Source organism: Sinohyriopsis cumingii, chromosome 14, assembly GCF_028554795.1.
Source record: "Sinohyriopsis cumingii isolate HCF-2022 chromosome 14, ASM2855479v2, whole genome shotgun sequence".
NCBI lineage: Eukaryota > Metazoa > Mollusca > Bivalvia > Unionida > Unionidae > Sinohyriopsis > Sinohyriopsis cumingii.
The window spans coordinates 120,762,119-120,781,124 of NC_142974.1; the positions used below are offsets into that span (position 1 = coordinate 120,762,119).

Genomic DNA, 19,006 nt, shown 5'->3' on the forward strand with positions numbered 1-19,006 from the left:
ACACTTTATAAAGCATACATTTCCAGAGGTGGAAAGGATTCTAAAAACTATACAACATCAATTCTTGTCCAGCACTTGTGCTGCATGCACATCATCGGCATAGCTTGTTTCTGGCAGATAAAAAAGAAAAGGATGCTGCACAGTTAACCTCAGTAGCTGCAGCAACTCCTCATGCTCTGACTATTGACGCCTTGCTGAACCAGAAGCAGCCATTTGCATTTGACGACCCGAGAGCTATTAGTTGGCACAAAGCTATTGCAGAGCTCATGGCAGTAGATGTGCAACCATGTTCCATCGTTGAAGACATTGGATTTTTACATTTGATGTTTAGGGCTGTCGAAAACCTCGGAAAACTTCACCCGGGTACCCATTGCGCCGTTTAAAGGGTAACGGGGTACCCGTTAGAACATGAAAGACATGTGCAACCCTAGTTACCCAACTGTCAGATTTTTATAAACCTGGATTGTTGTATTGTGACGAAACGAACGGACTCTTTACATCATTTTGCATGTTGTTTACCACACTTCATCCACTATTTCACATTCTCTTTTTCGCATTTTACCAATTCGCACTTTACCCACACCCAGTGGGAGACGGCTGATAGTCTGTCGACGAACATAATTTGTTTTCCTGTTGTACTTCAAATTGTCTATTATAAATTGTGCTATAATATTTTGTTTGATATGTCAATAATAATGAATTAATATTACCATGTTGTTTCACTTATTAATAAACTTTCATCAACTTCCACAGCGTGTTTTGTTATTTATTACTCATGGCGAATGGCGGTGAAAATCAACTTCCGGTTGAGAACTTCAATACTAAAAGGAGGTTTACACTTAAGTAAGCAAAATATTACAATGTTAAATTATAAAACATTAGTATTGCTTTGAACTGTGAAGCCGTTTGCACAGCCCAGCGTGCATCAGCCATTTAGTAGTGGGCCGCTGATGCATAACGGGTGGTCCTACTCCTAAATATAGACTGGAGCTGCAACTCAGACCAGCGTACTGCTGATGATATATGATATTTTGATAGTGTTGTCAACAAATTATTTTTGTGAACGGGTACTCGTCATTATTTTCAATACCCGCGTTTTTCACTACGGTAAGGTACCCAATTACCCGGGCATCCGTTGACAGCCCTACTGATGGCCAAGGCAGAACCGCGCAATAATATTCCAAGACGGAAGTTCTTTGCCACATTTTTGATACCTGACATACATAAAAACCAAGGTGCGTGATTTACTTTCTGCCCACTCTGACCTTAGTTTGACCTCTGATTCGTGGTCAGACCCATTCATTGATGTAGCCTTGTTGCCTCTTACGGCACACTGGCCGACAAAAGACTTGCAGCGGAAACACGTAATTTTAGCATCAATGCCTCTCGATGAATCACACATAGGATAATATTTGGCGAGCAAACTGGACAAATTATGCGAGGAATACAACATTTCCAAAACTCAGATCCATGTTCTTCTGCGTTTCGGAGGTATAAACATGGTTAAAGCAATATGTCTGGCTGAAGTTGACAGCATCAGCTGTTTGCACAAATGATGCAGCTCGTTGTCAGTGATGACCTTCTGTTACAATGAGCTGTCAAAGATGTTTTGGTGATTTCACATTCAATTTTTTAGCAAGTTCCGGCACTCCATCTTGGCACAACAGCAGCTCATAGAGCAGCAGGAAAATTTTAGCATTGCCCATAAGAAACTCGTCCAGGATGTCTAGACATGCTGAAGTTCTACATGCAATATGATGATTTCATTATATGAACAGAAACAAGTATTGGGGGCTTACACTACTCTCTAATACCTGCCTAGCATAACAGCTCACCATTTGGTCTTGATTAACAATATTATGGACACTTTAGGTCTATTCGAGCACATTAACATGGAAGTAATTGATAGCGAAACATCAGTATCTGTCATTCTTCCTATGCTGAAAAAGCTCTAAATGTGGCTGGCTTGAGAGCATGAAGCAAATCAAGGTATTCAGACAATGCACCATGATATGTTGACGTCACTAAACATACGCTTTGCAGATGTTGCCAGCAACAAGAAGCTTGTCTTGGTCACCATTTGGATCCACGATTCAAACATCGCCTATCCAGCGAAGAATTACTTGTGACAAGATCCAAAGAATGGCTTAGAGCAGAATGCATCATAGTTGCATTAGCTGACAAGCAGGAGGAACCCCTGACCCAAAAAAGAAAAACTGAAATTGAAACAAACGCCACTGGACCATCAACATGACGTCTCCGGGATCTGTTTTATGTGGTCTGTGATGAACCTGTCCATACCATCAACACAATAACTCACTTGGATGACGCCATTGACGCGATGTTTGAATTGTATCTGCCAGCCTTCAGTTGCCACGAGAAGAAGACATATACAGCTGGTGGAGCACTCACAGGTTTCAGTTCCCCTACTTTGCCAAATTAGCTAAACGGTATTCGTCTGCACCAGCTTCAAGCGTTTCGAGAGAGCAGTTGTTTAGTGGCGCAGGCCAGATTTTTTGGATGGTTACTTGGCGAAAAGGGAGAAATGTTACTGTTGCTTAAATACAGCTACCTCAACTATTCTTTCAGTATTAGCTGCAGCCAGTGTACAGTCACTTCTAATTTTAGTCCTAAAGAATGTGTATTATTAATTTTAATTATTATTGGGTATTCATTATCAACATTTGTTAGTTATTTATTGAAATCTATAAATAGCGACCTGCATCACTGAACGTAAGTTAAAAGACTAGCTTAATACATTTTTATTCATTTATATCTTGAATTGGCAAACCATAAGTTTTATCAGTGTTAGTTTTAGAAACTACCACACTGCAGACATCATAGCTATATGACTGAAAATAGTTAAAGTTACGTTAAAAATCCTAATCACACACACACATTTTAAATATAATTTCCCTTCCATATTACATTTAGCGGCACCGAGTGGCCAAGTGGTCTATAGTGTTGCCATTACTGATCACTGCTATCTGGCCTCTGTCTACATAGGTTCTAGTCTTGGCCTCGGCCAATGTGGGTATGTGGGAAAGCTTGCCGGTAGCTTCTCATGGGTTGATGGTTCTTTCTGGGGTTTTCATGGCTTCTTCCTCCACCATTTATACTGGCCACCATGTATAGCCTATCTTGTGCTGCAAAATGGTGTTACATTCACTTATTTCTCTGTTGTTTCATATTTGTTTCTTGTATTTAAATTAGTAACTGAAGCAGAACACTTGATATCATCAGTAGTTATTGAAAACTGAAAACTTGTCATTGAAAAGTCATTGAATTTCAGCTCTCCTGATAGGTATGAACCCTGTCAATTGATCCTAGACCTGCACATCTTTTCATCTAGTATAACATTTATAATGTAGGCTTCCTCTCCAGAGTTGACCTACGTCTTGACACCATTTCTATTAATACAGGTACTTACAAATTTAAATATTTTGTAGATAGATTGTTAAACATTTCTTAAGAGACAAATTATTAGGGAGGAACAGTGGCACTTCAGTCTGTAAGCCACCACTATGCTAATCCCAGTGAGGATCAACAGCACATCCCAGCATAAGAAAGTTACTAACTGGCAAAAGTGGCACTTTCCGATGTAAGTTGTTGTTGTTGTAGGGTTTAACACCATTTTTTAGCACAAGATAGGCTATACATGGCGGCCAGTATAAATGGTGGAGGAAGAATCCGGAAAAACCCCGGAAAGAACCACCGACACACGAGAAGCTTCTGGCAAGATTTCTCACATAACCACAATAGCCGACTCCGAGACTCGAACACACAGAGGTGAGATGGCAGTGATCCTTAACGGTGAGCGCTTTAGACCACTCGGCCACTCGGGGTCCCCTCTGATGTAAGCAATGTGCTTATCCCATTATGGACGTTGTACATTTCCCTCTTTAAGGAAATCACTAACACTCCAAAACAAGTTCCAGCACCCTTTCTTCCAGAATGTTATGTTTATCCTTTTGATGATCGTTGTCACCTGATCTTAAAATTACCATAAATTTGAGGGGTTGCCATGAAATATCATTGAATTTGACAAAAAATGCCTGTTTTGTAAAGTACTTGAGCTTTTTGACAAGATAAAATGCAAATCTTTAAATTGATTATAAGTGTATTACATTTTACATTTTTTTGTTTGTTTATTTAGCCATATTCCTAAAATAAGGAACAAAGCATTAAATTGGATAACCTTGGGTGGATCGTAGACATATGATACTGGTTGTCATCATGTGAATGAGCATCGCTTTGAAGTTAGTACTGATATATTTTTCTTCTGCTGTTATTCATGTATATGCAGTAATAAAATAAGTAAAAATAGAGAGAGAAATTTGCAAGGGAAATTATACTATAGAACTAGAAACCCTTGAAAAAAATAGGCCCTCAGTACAGGACACTGCTGACCAGGTGCAATTACTGGGTGCAGGTCCCCATGGTGACATGTATATGTCATTTGGCTTGTGTCACTGGACTCCTGGTCTAGGCACTGGATAACAAGCTATGGGGACTAGTCACTGGGCATTATGATGAATGCAGTTAAGCATTTGTTTTTGCCAGTATAATACGTTATAGTTCCATGACCAAGACCAACAAGTAATACTTGCCTTTAAAGAAAGTGATGCACGGATTAGCAGTCAGTGCAATTCATACTTCTTACCATCCCCTCATGCAGCTCATCTTTCAAGGAATGGAAGGGAGTCTACCCATCATTTGCTTCTGCATCAAGAGGGATTTCCATCTGCCTCTCCTTGGAGGAAGAGAAGTACAGACAGTCCTGTATTGCCCCAATGAGGACATGATATTAAACAGTTTTAATGAACTAATGGGATTAAAGCCCTGACCGTGTTGGTATCTTCTCAACTCATATTAACGATTGTTGTTGATGTTGTGGGTTTAACGCCATTTTTAGGCAGCTATATAGCCACCAGTACAGGTGAAGGAAAGAACTGGGAAACCCCCATTAAGAACCACCCACCCACATCTAGAATCTGCCCCACAAGGGTTTGAGTCTCGGCCTTGGCCAACGTTGGTATGTGAAAAGCTTTCCAGTAGCATCCCATGGGTTGGCGATTCTTCTATAGTTTTTTCCAGGTTCTTCTTCCACCAGATAAAATGGCAGCGATGTGTGTGATGTAAGATGGTGTTTAACTAATAACAACAACACCAACAATCTTTACAATGAGTGGAGGAGATGCCAATACAGTTGGATATGCAAGCCAATTGAAGTTCTTTAAATCTGTCAGATAGCTTCATTAAGGCATGAAGACCAGATTTATGATGACCCTATCTCTTGCTTTTCAAAGAAATGATGGTTCAGCATCAACCATTAAGTGCTATATAGCAGCCTTTTCAAATACTCTACTTTGCGGTCAGACCCACATCTGTGAGAACTTAAAAGTTGATGTAATCTCTAAATATCAGTCTCCCCCAATCAATGCTCAAGTGAAACCATTAATGTTTTTGTTTTTGTTTTTATATAAACCATCCTTTGACCTCTCAATGAGACTTCTTTAGAGAATAGTACCTTCAGTATTAGTTGAAAATTGATAGTAGCTATTAACTCTGGCAGCTCTTAAGGAGCCTTCAGCCTCCCTCAGTGTTAGAAAAGTGACTGATGTAGTAAAAACAGATACTGTATTACTGCTATTAAAAGTTTCTTTTGGGACCAAAAGCAAATTTTAATTATGTAATAAATAATGCTGTTATAGTATGATTGAATTGACTTCCTCCCAGTTTTGATATTCATTAGTCATGTCAAAGCAGTACAATATTCCAAGTGTAGAAAGTGACAAATGAATTGTACTTGTTCTATTTCTTTGTTATACTTGGTTAAATCAAATCGGAAAAAATAGCAAGAAATGTTTCTTCCTTGGTTTTGGTAGCTATGGTATCTTGACGGCAACAATTTCTAGGTTGATTTTAAAGTTTGATAATAAAAGAGCTAATCCATCTCTCTCTAAAACATGTATTTTCGTTACGAAAATCAAAGATCAGGAAGGTCATTCTGTTGATGGATCTTGGGCCTTAATTTTCCTTTAATTCATTTCATAGAACAGTAATTTTAGTGGTCTCACCAGATTTTATTTTTCGTTATACCCGTGTTCAATACCACACCAGACTTTATTGGTTATTATACCAGTGTTCAGTACCACACCAGACTTTATTTTTCATTCTATTTGTGTTCATTGACACACCAGGGTTTATTTGTATTTTACTTGCGATCAGTGCCACACCAGACATAATATTTCATACTATCTATCTTAGTAAAAAATGATGATTTTCAAAGTGAAGAAAGTGACTTTGGCATTGGACTTAAATGTCTTTTATTTCTGGTACTTGGCTAAATCAAAGGTAAACAAAATGGCCAGAAACCTATCTTCCTTTCGAAGGTACCTCTAGTATATTGACAGCTACGATTTCTAGGTGGTTTAAGTTTGACTATAAAAGAGCTAATCTATTTCACACTGAAACAGATGTTCTCTTGCGAAAATTAATGCCCATGATGACTGATCTGTCACTGTCATTGCATTTTAATGGTTTTATAGAAAAATATGTTTGGTGGTCTTTTATAATACCTGTGTTCAGTACCATTCCAGAGTTTAGTTTTCATTCTACCTGTGTTCAGTGAAACAATGTGTTCTTTGAAATGATTATTCACCTCATTTCATTTGCAAGGAGGGAACTGGATTTCAGTGATAGAAAATTTGTGTTGGTTTCTTTTTTGATGTTTCATTTGCTAATATTTCATAGGCCCCATGTATGTTTTTCATCATGCTTGAAATTGAACATTATGAAATATGACAGTCCATTTCACAACACACACATGACATTTATGACATTAAACTTAAGATTATGTTATTAATTTTAGCTTTAGGCTCTTATTTCCAAAACGGCATGATGGCTTTTCATAATACTTGGAATTAACTATCATAAAGCTAAGACAACTCACTCTGTTAAATGGAGCCTTGCCCCTTTGATCCTGGGGTTATTGCCACTGTCTTATAACCCAAGACAATACGTGTTAGACATAGCAAATGCATGCATTCTGACTGTATCCCAGCATAGATAGACTTCTCAGCTGCTCAGTCATCAAACCCGGTACAGAAGACTATTACATCATTCCACTTGTCCATTTGTAAAGTTTCACTATCACATGCATTGTCTACTTTGATCACATGATGTCTGTAGAAGATTTGATGCTTTCTAGCTTTTGTCTCTGAGCTCTCTCTACCTTAAAAAGTAATGGTGGCATTTTACCACTTACAATATCCATTGATAGCATAGTCAATACAGATGATCCATCTCTGAATCAATAAAAAGCATCCATCCTTCAAGCAACTTTGGAATCTGGTCAACTTGCTACATACTTCGTTGCTATGAAAGGCTCCAAGTGGGAACAAGCTCTTCGGAACTTTCACTGGTATAACCAACATGGTACACATCTGCCTCTTCTCCTGTAATCACAGCTTTCAACAGACATTGAAGATCCGAGATTGTCATGTATTTCTCAGTGTGAAAGGAACAGACATCCTTTATCAGTGAACACAAACTTTGAAATGTAACAATAGATTCATTGTTTTGACTTAGTTTCCATGGTTACTTCTTAGACATCTGAACTTAGCTTTCAAATCTGTATCTTAGGGCGTATATGCAAACCGTCTCTTTCAGTCTCATTGGATAATTTCAACAAATTGATCCATGAGGGGAAATCACTTGACAGAAAAAACTATTATAGCCCTAATTCAGAAAAATAAGTTACTTAATCAAGTAACTGCACAACTGTAGGACCAACAAACTAAGCTATGAAAAGTACATGGATCTTTGAAAAGAAAATACAAAGCATAAAAAAAATATAACTTTAAAATATTACAGTAAAACTAGAAGTCCCATAAAACCAATAAAACCATGAAATGTGATCTAAGTTAAGCAGTGATCAGCTGCCTAATCCATGAAGAGGAAATTAACAGTATGAAGAATAAAGTGAAGTACCTTTGAACCTTTGAGTTGAGTCAATACAAGGATAATTTGCTACCATATATATATACATATATATATATATATATATATATATATATATATATATATATATATATATATATATATATATATATATATATATATATATATATATATATATATATATATAAAGACCATCCATCCTTCAAGCAGGGGCCCCGAGTGGCCGAGTGGTCTAAAGCACTTGCCGTTATGGATCACTGCCATATCACCTCTGTCTGCATTGGTTAGAGTCTTGGATTCGGCCAATGTGGTTATGTGAGAAAGCTTGCCAGTAGCTTCTCGTGGGTCAGTGGTTCTTTTCGGGGGTTTTCCGGGTTCTTATTCCACCATTAATACTGGCCGCCATGTATAGCCTATCTTGTGCTGAAAAATGGCGTTAAACCATACTACAACAACAACAAATCCTTCAAGCAGCTTTAGAATCAGGTCAAGTTGCTACATACTTTTCTGCTTTGAAAGGACTCTTCAAGATCCACGTATGAACAACCTCTTTGTGACTTCCAATGTTTTCAACCAACGTGGTACAAAACACATCTGCCTCTTCTCATATTTATATATATAGGATCACTTTCTGAATATATCATCATGGCTGGGTATTACAGAATCATCATCTAGCATTAATTTGGGCATCATTTTACTTCCAAAGAATCTATGACTGGCCCCTTTTCTCCTTTTCTTTTCTTTTTTCCCTGTTTTATTTATGACACCTCACTGTTGTTTCTTGTAGTATTTGACCATTGCTGACGTGAAAATTACCATGCAATTCACTCACCATTTGTGTCACCTGGTTCATTTAAAGTTTCTTGAACCCAAACTATGAATAACCTTCTTTAATAATTCATAACAGCAGGCATATCCCTAATGAATCAATACATTTTATCCAACGACATTTTAGTTCCTGCAATGTAATATAAACATTTTCTTATCACTATCATTATTCTGTGTGCAATCTAGATTATTATTAATGGGTGCTTGTTGTATAAACTTTGATATTGTTTGTTTGTGGTTTGTATGCTGATCACAAATGATAGATGGCCAAAAGGAGGATTAGTTCCATGCAACTAATTGTGTTATCCTCTCAAAATATTCCATGCAACTAATTGTGTTATCCTCTCAAAATAAAGTTATTGTTATTATTATTAATTTATTATTATGTGTTGTTTACTTGTTGTTATTATTATTATTATTATTATTATTATTTGTATTATTATTATTTTTATATTAGTGTAATTTTTGTACAAAATTATTATCTGCTGATATTGACATTCCCCATGTGCTGCTATCAAAATGATAAAAAGCATAATTCTTAGATAAATTAGGTCTTTTATGACAAATCATACACCCTGTGGTATATACAGAGCTCAAAATATCAATGAGCTCAGTTCCCGGGACCCCTCAAAATCTAGATCCAGTCCCACTCATTTTATAAGTGATTTGTCCATCGAGATATTCCAAAATAAAGTGTTATATAATTTGTCTGAAGGAAATCTTGAGCCTGTCAATGAAGTGCTGAATTTGTATGTTAATATGTTTCGAAAGACATTTGTAAATTAATAATACTCAGAACTTGCTGTGCCCAGTCTTTAAATCTACCCACATTTTGAAAATGTCAATTTAATTGTTCAAAATATATCAACTTTGTGTGAACAAAGCAATGTCTCACAGCTGATGCTGATGTAACACATTGCTGGTTAAATATATCAAGCAGTACATATATATTGTTTGACACATAAATTAAGCCAGGAGTTTTATTTTTTGAGGGTGGGGGAGGGAGAGATGAGCCAAAAGGAGCTAACGTCATTATATTATGTTCAAATTCATTTAGAAAGAGATGGTAGCTGCCGATTGCATTGATATGAAGTGTCAGTTGTAATTATAATATGTCCAGAGTACTTTCACCAGAACTGATAACATGCTTGAAGCTACTGCATTAGTGGTTGATATTTGAAAAATAAAATCAACTATATAAGAAGCAAGGTAAATTCGAAGCACTCCCATCCACTTCTGATCCTTGATCTCGGGCTGCTGATCCTGATGAAGGTGCTTAGCCATACTCTTTGGTTCAATGTACTGCTAATATAGTTATATATTCATCAAGCTATCGTTGACTTTTCTGTGTTGCACAAAAGTGAAGTTACTTGTCCAGAAACAAGAGCATTGTGCAAATCATGTATTTAATATTGTATTTTGCATAACAGACAGGGTCCAGTGTTGGAATGTATCATAGGAGTTACTTTGTATTGCTGCTTTTTTCTTCAGATCAAAGCAGTTTCATAGTCCGAAAGTTACATTATTTTGAATATGGGTAAACATTCCTTAGTTACATTCCAAGTTGAATATTTTATTTTTCCTTAGCTTTAGAAAACAAACCTACCCATTCTCCATATATTTTATGCACTAATAAAAAATTAGTTTAAGTTTTGACAATGTAGTGTCATGAAATAATATGGTCTGGTGATGGTAAATTGGGCATATTGCTTGTCTAAATCCTTCTGCATTTGTCTAATCAATCGAACCTGTCCTAACACTTACATTTATGCAGTGGTCATATGGTCACAACAGCCATTCTGATTCAAACCCTCCATATCCACCCCAACAACAAATGTACTATATAAAAGTAATTTATATAAAGCATATATGCATATATACATACATATATAATTCATTTGATTTATTATTATGATTTTATATTATTGAGGAAAAACTTCTATGGTTGGTTATGAGAAACAGGTATGTTTAGCTGACAGAAAACACACATATTTCCTTTTTTGGGGGTGGTGGGGCTAAATGGTCACATGCTTTCCATAGTCTGAAGCAAAATGTTTTGTAACCAAATAATTATTTATACATCCTTTAAGTGGACAATGCATGGAGAATAAACATTTGTTTGATGAGGAATGCATCTTTTCGATACGAGTTTATCATGCGAAACAATATATATATATATATATATATATATATATATATATATATATATATATATATATATATATATATATATATATATATATATATATTTCTTATTCAGCGCTTACTAAACTTGCCTGTAAAGGCAATCCAGATTAAGGTTATTCAGTGTTCACAATACCGCTCCTGTGGCCTAAGTGGTTAGAGCGTCCAAAATGGATGCGGGAGTTCACGGGTTTCGAACCACAGTTGAGACATACCAAAGACTGAGAAATTGTACTAGCAGCTGCGTCTCTTTGCACTCATCAGTAAGAGGTTACTTTTAGGACTGGTCAGCCTGGTGTCAGAATGATATAGCTTGGGTGGGACATGATACTTTGTGTCTGTGGCATGATGCCCCAGTGCTAGACATCATTGTAAGCTGCCACACTGCAGACATTGTAGCTGTATGACTGGAAAATTGTAAAAGCTACATTAAAAATTGAAATCACAAAACACTTGCATGTAAAGGCAATCCAAATTAGGGTTGTTCAGTGTTTACACAATTTGCCTGTAAAAGCAATAAAAAATAAGGATTATTCAGTGCATACAAAAGTTGCCAGTAAATATAATCCAAATATTGTTTTGTGTGATGCTAACAGTGTTGTGTGAACAGCTCTTCCTATGATGATGTATGCAGGTTTGCAGAACAGTGTCATTTTTCTGCTTTATAGTGTACATATGCTGTTAGGTTTTAATGAAATCAGTGTTTTGCAATGGTGCACTAACTAAACAGATAAGTGATTATTTCTTGTTAAGAGTCAGTGTAACGATTTAATTTATAGATTTCATTAAAGTGAGCACGATATAGTAATCTCTTGTAGGATACAACTTTGGGAGAGAAAATCCATATACATTTATTATATTACTGTGTTGAATATTCCACTCAAACTTCATCAATTGATGGCTTAATAATAATAAGAATACTACTACTAATAATAATAATAACGGTATGTGTTCAGTAGCCAAGTTGGAAATGTGATTCTGCATACATATCTCGATTTTCGGGGAAGACTTGAAAATTAAAGGCTAGACATAGGACCATGGATTATTCTTTTTCAGGTCAAACATGTTTTAGTCAATCAGATTATTGAATTCTAGACTTCAGTTGTTGTTGGTAACACTTGGGCCTGGTTATGCATATTTTATGTTTTTTTCTTTTCAAATTATTTAATATTGAAAACAATTTAACACTGTTTTCTTTATATAATTTTATCAGAACAATGAGTAACATCTGACATTATTGAACACTGTCTCCTTGGTATGATTGTATAGGAACAATGGATAACATCTTACATCATGTCATTTAACACTGTTTACTTTGTATGATTTTAAAGGAGCAGAAAACAACATATGATTCCATATCAATGCTCATACAACTGGTCCAGAAAAGAAGCCACCGTACCTATAAAAGGTTTAAAGAATGTCTGGTCCTGGCCAGACAAGCTGATTTAAAAGAAATGCTGGAAGAAGAGGAGGCAAAACGTACAACAGAAATGCAAGGAAAACATCAGGGCACAGGTTGGTTTTTAGCTCACATGACTATAATGACAAGTGTGCATGGTATGGTCTTTCATGCATCTTCCATTGTCCATATACCTTACTGGGGGTCCTGAGTGGTCGAGTGGTCAAAAGCGCTCTCCGTTATGGATCACTGCCATCTCACCTCTGTCTGCATGGATTCGAATCTTGGATTTGGCCAATATGCGTATGTGAGAAAGCTTGCTATTAGCCTCTTGTGTGTTGGTGGTTTTTCCTCGGGTTCTACCTCCACCATTAATACTGGCCGCCATGTATAGCCTATCGTGTGCTGGAAAATGGCATTAAACCCCACAACAACAACAACCTGACTAATGGCATGGTCTTTAATGCATCATCTATTGTACATACACCTGACTGTAACGCCAAGTGTGCTTTTGGAACGGTCCTTCATGCATCATTCATTGTCTATAGACAACTGTTTACAACTACTTCACAAATATCACTTAATTTAATTTGACCAGATTTAAAGGAATTCATCCAGCCATGAGCTCATACAAACTTGTTCAAAGGACGACAATTCATAATTAAATATAGTCACCATTACTAATAATAGAAAAACATTTTAAAAAAATTATTTTTAATGTAATTTGACTAAAAGACTGGCGTGAATATCTTTTAGATTTGTTCAATAATGTTGATATGCTATAAAGCATGCCCTCTGTTACGAAAAACAGAAAACCTTGAAGAGATGTTGTCATTGCTAAATAAAAGGAAAATAAATTTGAATGATTTCTCAGACTGCTCTACAGAAAATTTACCGATTCGATACAAAGTTTCATATGATAAATGAAGTTAACTTTTGTACATCTGATGCCAATCTGATATGAAATACTACAACAAATCATGTCAAATATCACTCAACACTATCGGATATCATTACTAGAACAAATGAAAAACATCACAACACATTATTACCAAAATCCTGGCATAAAGGTCTTTACATTTGTTAAAGAATGTCAATTCAGTATCAAATATGGCTGCTACTGCTGAGAATTAATTTTTTCTGACAATTCTTTTAAAACGTGCTGATCAAAATTGTATTGAATTTGACAAAAAGCATCCTGAAATCAGATGGCTTTTAAATTTGCACATCTGATGCAAATCTGCCATCAGATCAAGCCGCCGTAACAATAATTTAAAAACAACTCAGATTCACTCAAAATACTTTGGTCAAATTTGACAGAAATCACCTAGGTACAAAGTGCTTTGGTACAGTTTTACAAATCGACCATAAACATTTAGCTGACTGCATGGAATTCATCTTCTAAAGCTAAGTAAGCATCTATACTTTAAGGATGGGGCTATGAACACTTTGATACAATATTAGTTAGGGCAGCTTTTCAAGTAGAGAGTCAGCAAGAATGCCGATTTTATGGATAACGTGTCCCTTTTCAAGAACAAGATGGTACCATATATATATATATATATATATATATATATATATATATATATATATATATATATATATATATATATATATATATATATATATATATATATATATATCAAGCAACTTTGTGCTCTAAACATTTCCTTCCACTATTCAGTTTACATATGTATGACTTTACATTCGTAACTTGTGTGTTAAGTAAATAGGGGCCCACTTTAGAATCTTGTTAGATTACCTGTGTGGCCAAGTGAGATTATAGTATGGCTCTGCATCTATTGTCATTGCATTGTGTATCTGGAGAATCACAGTAGCTCAGTTGGAAAAGTGTCAGATTCACAATGAAAGGTTGGCAGGTTGAATAACTGCCCAGGCCAGCCAAGAATGGCTACTCCTGAAAAGGATGTCATTAACGTGTTAAAAGTGCTGCTAAAAGCAAAACAACCAAAAACATTGTGAATCTGTCGACAATAAGTGCTATTGTACCTTGCTTTAAACAAACAATCACAATACCAGTTTCACCAAAACTTAACGGACTGCACAAAGACTTTTAAGATTTGTTTAAATGATGCTAGTCTTTCCTCCAATATGGTTGTCCAACACCAAACACTTCTGAAACCATCAAATGACATAAAAACCACTCAACTGGATTTGACAGAAAGAATCCTGGCAGGGGACTTTAATGTTTATATTAATGGTGCCCAGATAAAGAATGTCAGGATGTGTTTCTCAGGAATGAAAAAGTAATAAATTATATTATCAACATTGTTATTTTCTGTTTATAGTATTTAGACTATAACTTTTCTTGTGACCATTGTCCTACTCCTAGATTTTTACTACCCTGATACCGTAGCTGAGCTAGTTTGATGACTCTAGTTCATTTCAGAATACTCCTAGGGTTTTACTACTCTTATACAGTAATTTGTGCTAGTTTGACTATTGTTGTACATTTCACAATATGCCTGGGCTTTTGCTGCTATGATTACAGCAATCTCAGCAGGTTTGATCATTCTTGTTCATTTTATAATGCATCCACTTTTTACTACTCAGATATATTAATCTGAATTAGTTTAAGATGTTAGGAAAGTATTGTAACCTATGATAGAGTAGGTGTAATTTAGCAACAACTTAATCCTGCAGTACAAACACCATACAAACACTGGAATCCAACACAAGTGTATCTGTATTAATTTTCAGTAATTTTCCATGAAACATGTTTCCACTAAAGAATGCATATTTTAAAAACATCATGCAATAACTTCATGGATTCATATGTAGTCAGTAATGACCGCATGAATCAGTGTGTACTCAGTATTGATCACATGTACCCATATGTGCTCAATGTTGACCACATGCATCAGTGTGAACTTATTATTAATTACATGTACCCATATGTGCTCAATGTTGACCACATGCATCAGTGTGAACTTATTATTAATCACATGTACCCATATGAACTCATTATTGACCACATGTATCAGTGTGAACTCAGTATTAATAACATGTACCCATATGAACTCAATATTGACCACATGTATCAGTGTGAACTCAGTATTAATCACATGTACCCATATAAACTCAATATTGACCACATGCATCAGTGTGAACTTATTATTAATCACATGTACCCATATGAATTCATTATTGACCACATGTATCAGTGTGAACTCAGTATTAATAACATGTACCCATATGAACTCAATATTGACCACATGCATCAGTGTGAACTGATTATGTGGTCACTTGCACAACTTATTCCGCTACACTCGGAAATGAAAGCTAAATTTGTTTATTTGATGCATTTTTATAAATGACCACATGTACATCTCGGGTCTTTCTGTCTCTGACTTCAGTCACTGTAAATATAAAAAATCATGTACCTTGAAAAGAAAAATGAAGGCTAGCATGGATAATTACACTTAGAAGATACCTAATAGTAATAACAAATCGATCAATAAGGGGGGATGGGGAGGGCTTCGGTTTACTGCCCAAAAAGGGATATGTTCTGTCAGTGCATGGGCTGAAGCCTTCACTTCACCCCTCACCCGAAAAATTACTCTAACAAAATCCAGGAATTATAATCCATTAAGAAAACACCAGCTGGAAACCAATAAACACCAGGGAACTAAGAATGCTCCTTTAACATTCAATTGTTATATAGAAGGACAAGGAACCTACGCATGGGGAAAGTATGAGGCACATACATCACAGGGCTAAGTCACATGGCGCTATACAATTGAACAGGCATGTGAAAGAGTTTCAGAAAAACCAATGCATAGGAAATGGACAAACATGATACAAAGACGGGGCAAAACATAGTAAGCATGGTTACCCTAATAACCTACAGAATAATAACCAATCCAAAGTTTTTCTTTATTTCTCAAAATAATAATATACGGGCGATTGTTTGGCCAATTCAATAACAATGGGGGATTTGCCTATGCCACAATTTAAGAGAAGCATACAAAAATAAAATAAATGCGGTTTTTTAAAACAGGGCATGGCTGTCTACCACAATCATAAATACGGGAAACTTCTCACTATTACCACACTTTTAAAACAATAGGATTTATTTATTTTCTGCTAAAGTAGAATTGCAACCATTTCCCTTTCAATTAGAAATCTAAATTAAATGTAAAGTTCTGAAATTATAAATACAAATTATTTAGATTACAATTAGGACTGAAAATATTAATTTAGATATGAGAGGAGGGAGAAGCATTTAATTTTTGCCCCTATCTCTCTTAAAACAATAAACCAAAATATAAGAAAACTCGAGGGGAAATTTGACACCAATGATGTCCTTGCACACAGATCTATAACATACAAACAAAATAGCACTACACATATAGCACACATAGGACCTAGGAGACCTTTAGCAAAGGTTACTTGAAATTGAAAAGGGAAGGGAATTCGGCTGGGCAATAGAAGTCCAGGATGGATGAACAGCCATTTAGAATACCGGGTACACTAGGGGAAAGAAATAGCCCATCACAAATTTTAAATTTTTTGATCAAAATTCTATTTTAAAATGAAACGCACATGCATACCTTAGGGGGTAACATAGCAACATGAAAACACTTTTTTAAACTGGGGGGGGGGGGGCATCAAACCCAGCCAGTAGTGGAAACCCTTGAACTTGCAGTCCAGCTGTTGCATCATATTATTTTGATGTTCTCTCATAATGGCAACATGTGCTACAAGGAGTCTTTCAGCCACTGAATTCTGTCATTGTAAATATTAGTGCATTTTACCACCCAGCCACCAGTCAAAGTCCTTAAACTTGCCGCTCAGCTATTGTAACATGCTCTTTTGATGTACTCTTTCAGCCACTGAATTCTTTCATTGTAAATATCAGCACATCTAATTGATCAACACATTTTCCCACTAAGCAGGTGGCTGAAGCAGGATTCTTCATCCCAGATACAAATTTGGCATCCAAATATGAGTGATTAAGCATTTCCGACACCTCTGCAGGAACAAACATTTGTTTTGGGGGTTAATTGAAAGACAATATATTCTTAAAAGTAAATACTTTTTAACACATTTGCTGTAAACTACTGCTTTTTGTCTGCACACAAAAAATTATCAATACCAATCAAGAACTCATCCCAATCTCAGTAGCCAACCAGCCAATGAGGCCTCATGTGGCTGTTGAACTTCCAAAATACACATTAGCAGAGAGCTAGGCAGATTAGATAGCTAGCGAACTTTCCAACTACTACGAAACTATGACTCACTATAGTTATCTGTTCTTTAGCCAGTACTGCAATGCTGCTAATCAACGAATAGCGGTCGGATGCTGAAGGAGCTAAACACTGACATACAAGTATTATGCAGCACTGATATTGACATGCCAGCTCCAGCGACGTTACCCCTGGATACCCCAGATGCTGAGCTGTTTCAGTGCGCGACTCTCAGCATAGTGCATGCATCCATTCAGCCACGAGGACAACTTAGTATTATCTTACTTCATTTAAAGCATTGTTTCAAGAGAGCTAATCGATTGGAGTATTAATATTAACTAGCGATTGTACACTATTAAATATACTACTAAGATTATGCATAATTTTGAACTCGAAACACTCAAGTTTAGCCTGGAATTACGTCAAAGTAAATGCAATCGACAAGTCCAAAGCAAATACACTTTATAAAGCATACATTTCCAGAGGTGGAAAGGATTCTAAAAACTATACAACATCAATTCTTGTCCAGCACTTGTGCTGCATGCACATCATCGGCATAGCTTGTTTCTGGCAGATAAAAAAGAAAAGGATGCTGCACAGTTAACCTCAGTAGCTGCAGCAACTCCTCATGCTCTGACTATTGACGCCTTGCTGAACCAGAAGCAGCCATTTGCATTTGACGACCCGAGAGCTATTAGTTGGCACAAAGCTATTGCAGAGCTCATGGCAGTAGATGTGCAACCATGTTCCATCGTTGAAGACATTGGATTTTTACATTTGATGTTTAGGGCTGTCGAAAACCTCGGAAAACTTCACCCGGGTACCCATTGCGCCGTTTAAAGGGTAACGGGGTACCCGTTAGAACATGAAAGACATGTGCAACCCTAGTTACCCAACTGTCAGATTTTTATAAACCTGGATTGTTGTATTGTGACGAAACGAACGGACTCTTTACATCATTTTGCATGTTGTTTACCACACTTCATCCACTATTTCACATTCTCTTTTTCGCATTTTACCAATTCGCACTTTACCCACACCCAGTGGGAGACGGCTGATAGTCTGTCGACGAACATAATTTGTTTTCCTGTTGTACTTCAAATTGTCTATTATAAATTGTGCTATAATATTTTGTTTGATATGTCAATAATAATGAATTAATATTACCATGTTGTTTCACTTATTAATAAACTTTCATCAACTTCCACAGCGTGTTTTGTTATTTATTACTCATGGCGAATGGCGGTGAAAATCAACTTCCGGTTGAGAACTTCAATACTAAAAGGAGGTTTACACTTAAGTAAGCAAAATATTACAATGTTAAATTATAAAACATTAGTATTGTTTTGAACTGTGAAGCCGTTTGCACAGCCCAGCGTGCATCAGCCATTTAGTAGTGGGCCGCTGATGCATAACGGGT

General features: G+C 36.2%; 1 protein-coding gene across 1 annotated transcript in view; it reads left to right on the forward strand.

Annotated features, from left to right (window-relative positions):
- LOC149784717 (uncharacterized) overlaps positions 1 to 18,426 on the forward strand; it is a 172,569-nt gene extending 154,143 nt beyond the window's left edge. Inside the window, exons 27-29 of the mRNA XM_089933038.1 lie at positions 12,309 to 12,492; positions 15,179 to 15,571; positions 18,116 to 18,426. Coding sequence (XP_089789164.1) covers positions 12,309 to 12,492; positions 15,179 to 15,571; positions 18,116 to 18,426 — 888 coding nt within the window. The remainder of the gene's footprint in view (positions 1 to 12,308; positions 12,493 to 15,178; positions 15,572 to 18,115) is intronic.
- The last annotated feature ends 580 nt before the right edge of the window (positions 18,427 to 19,006 follow it).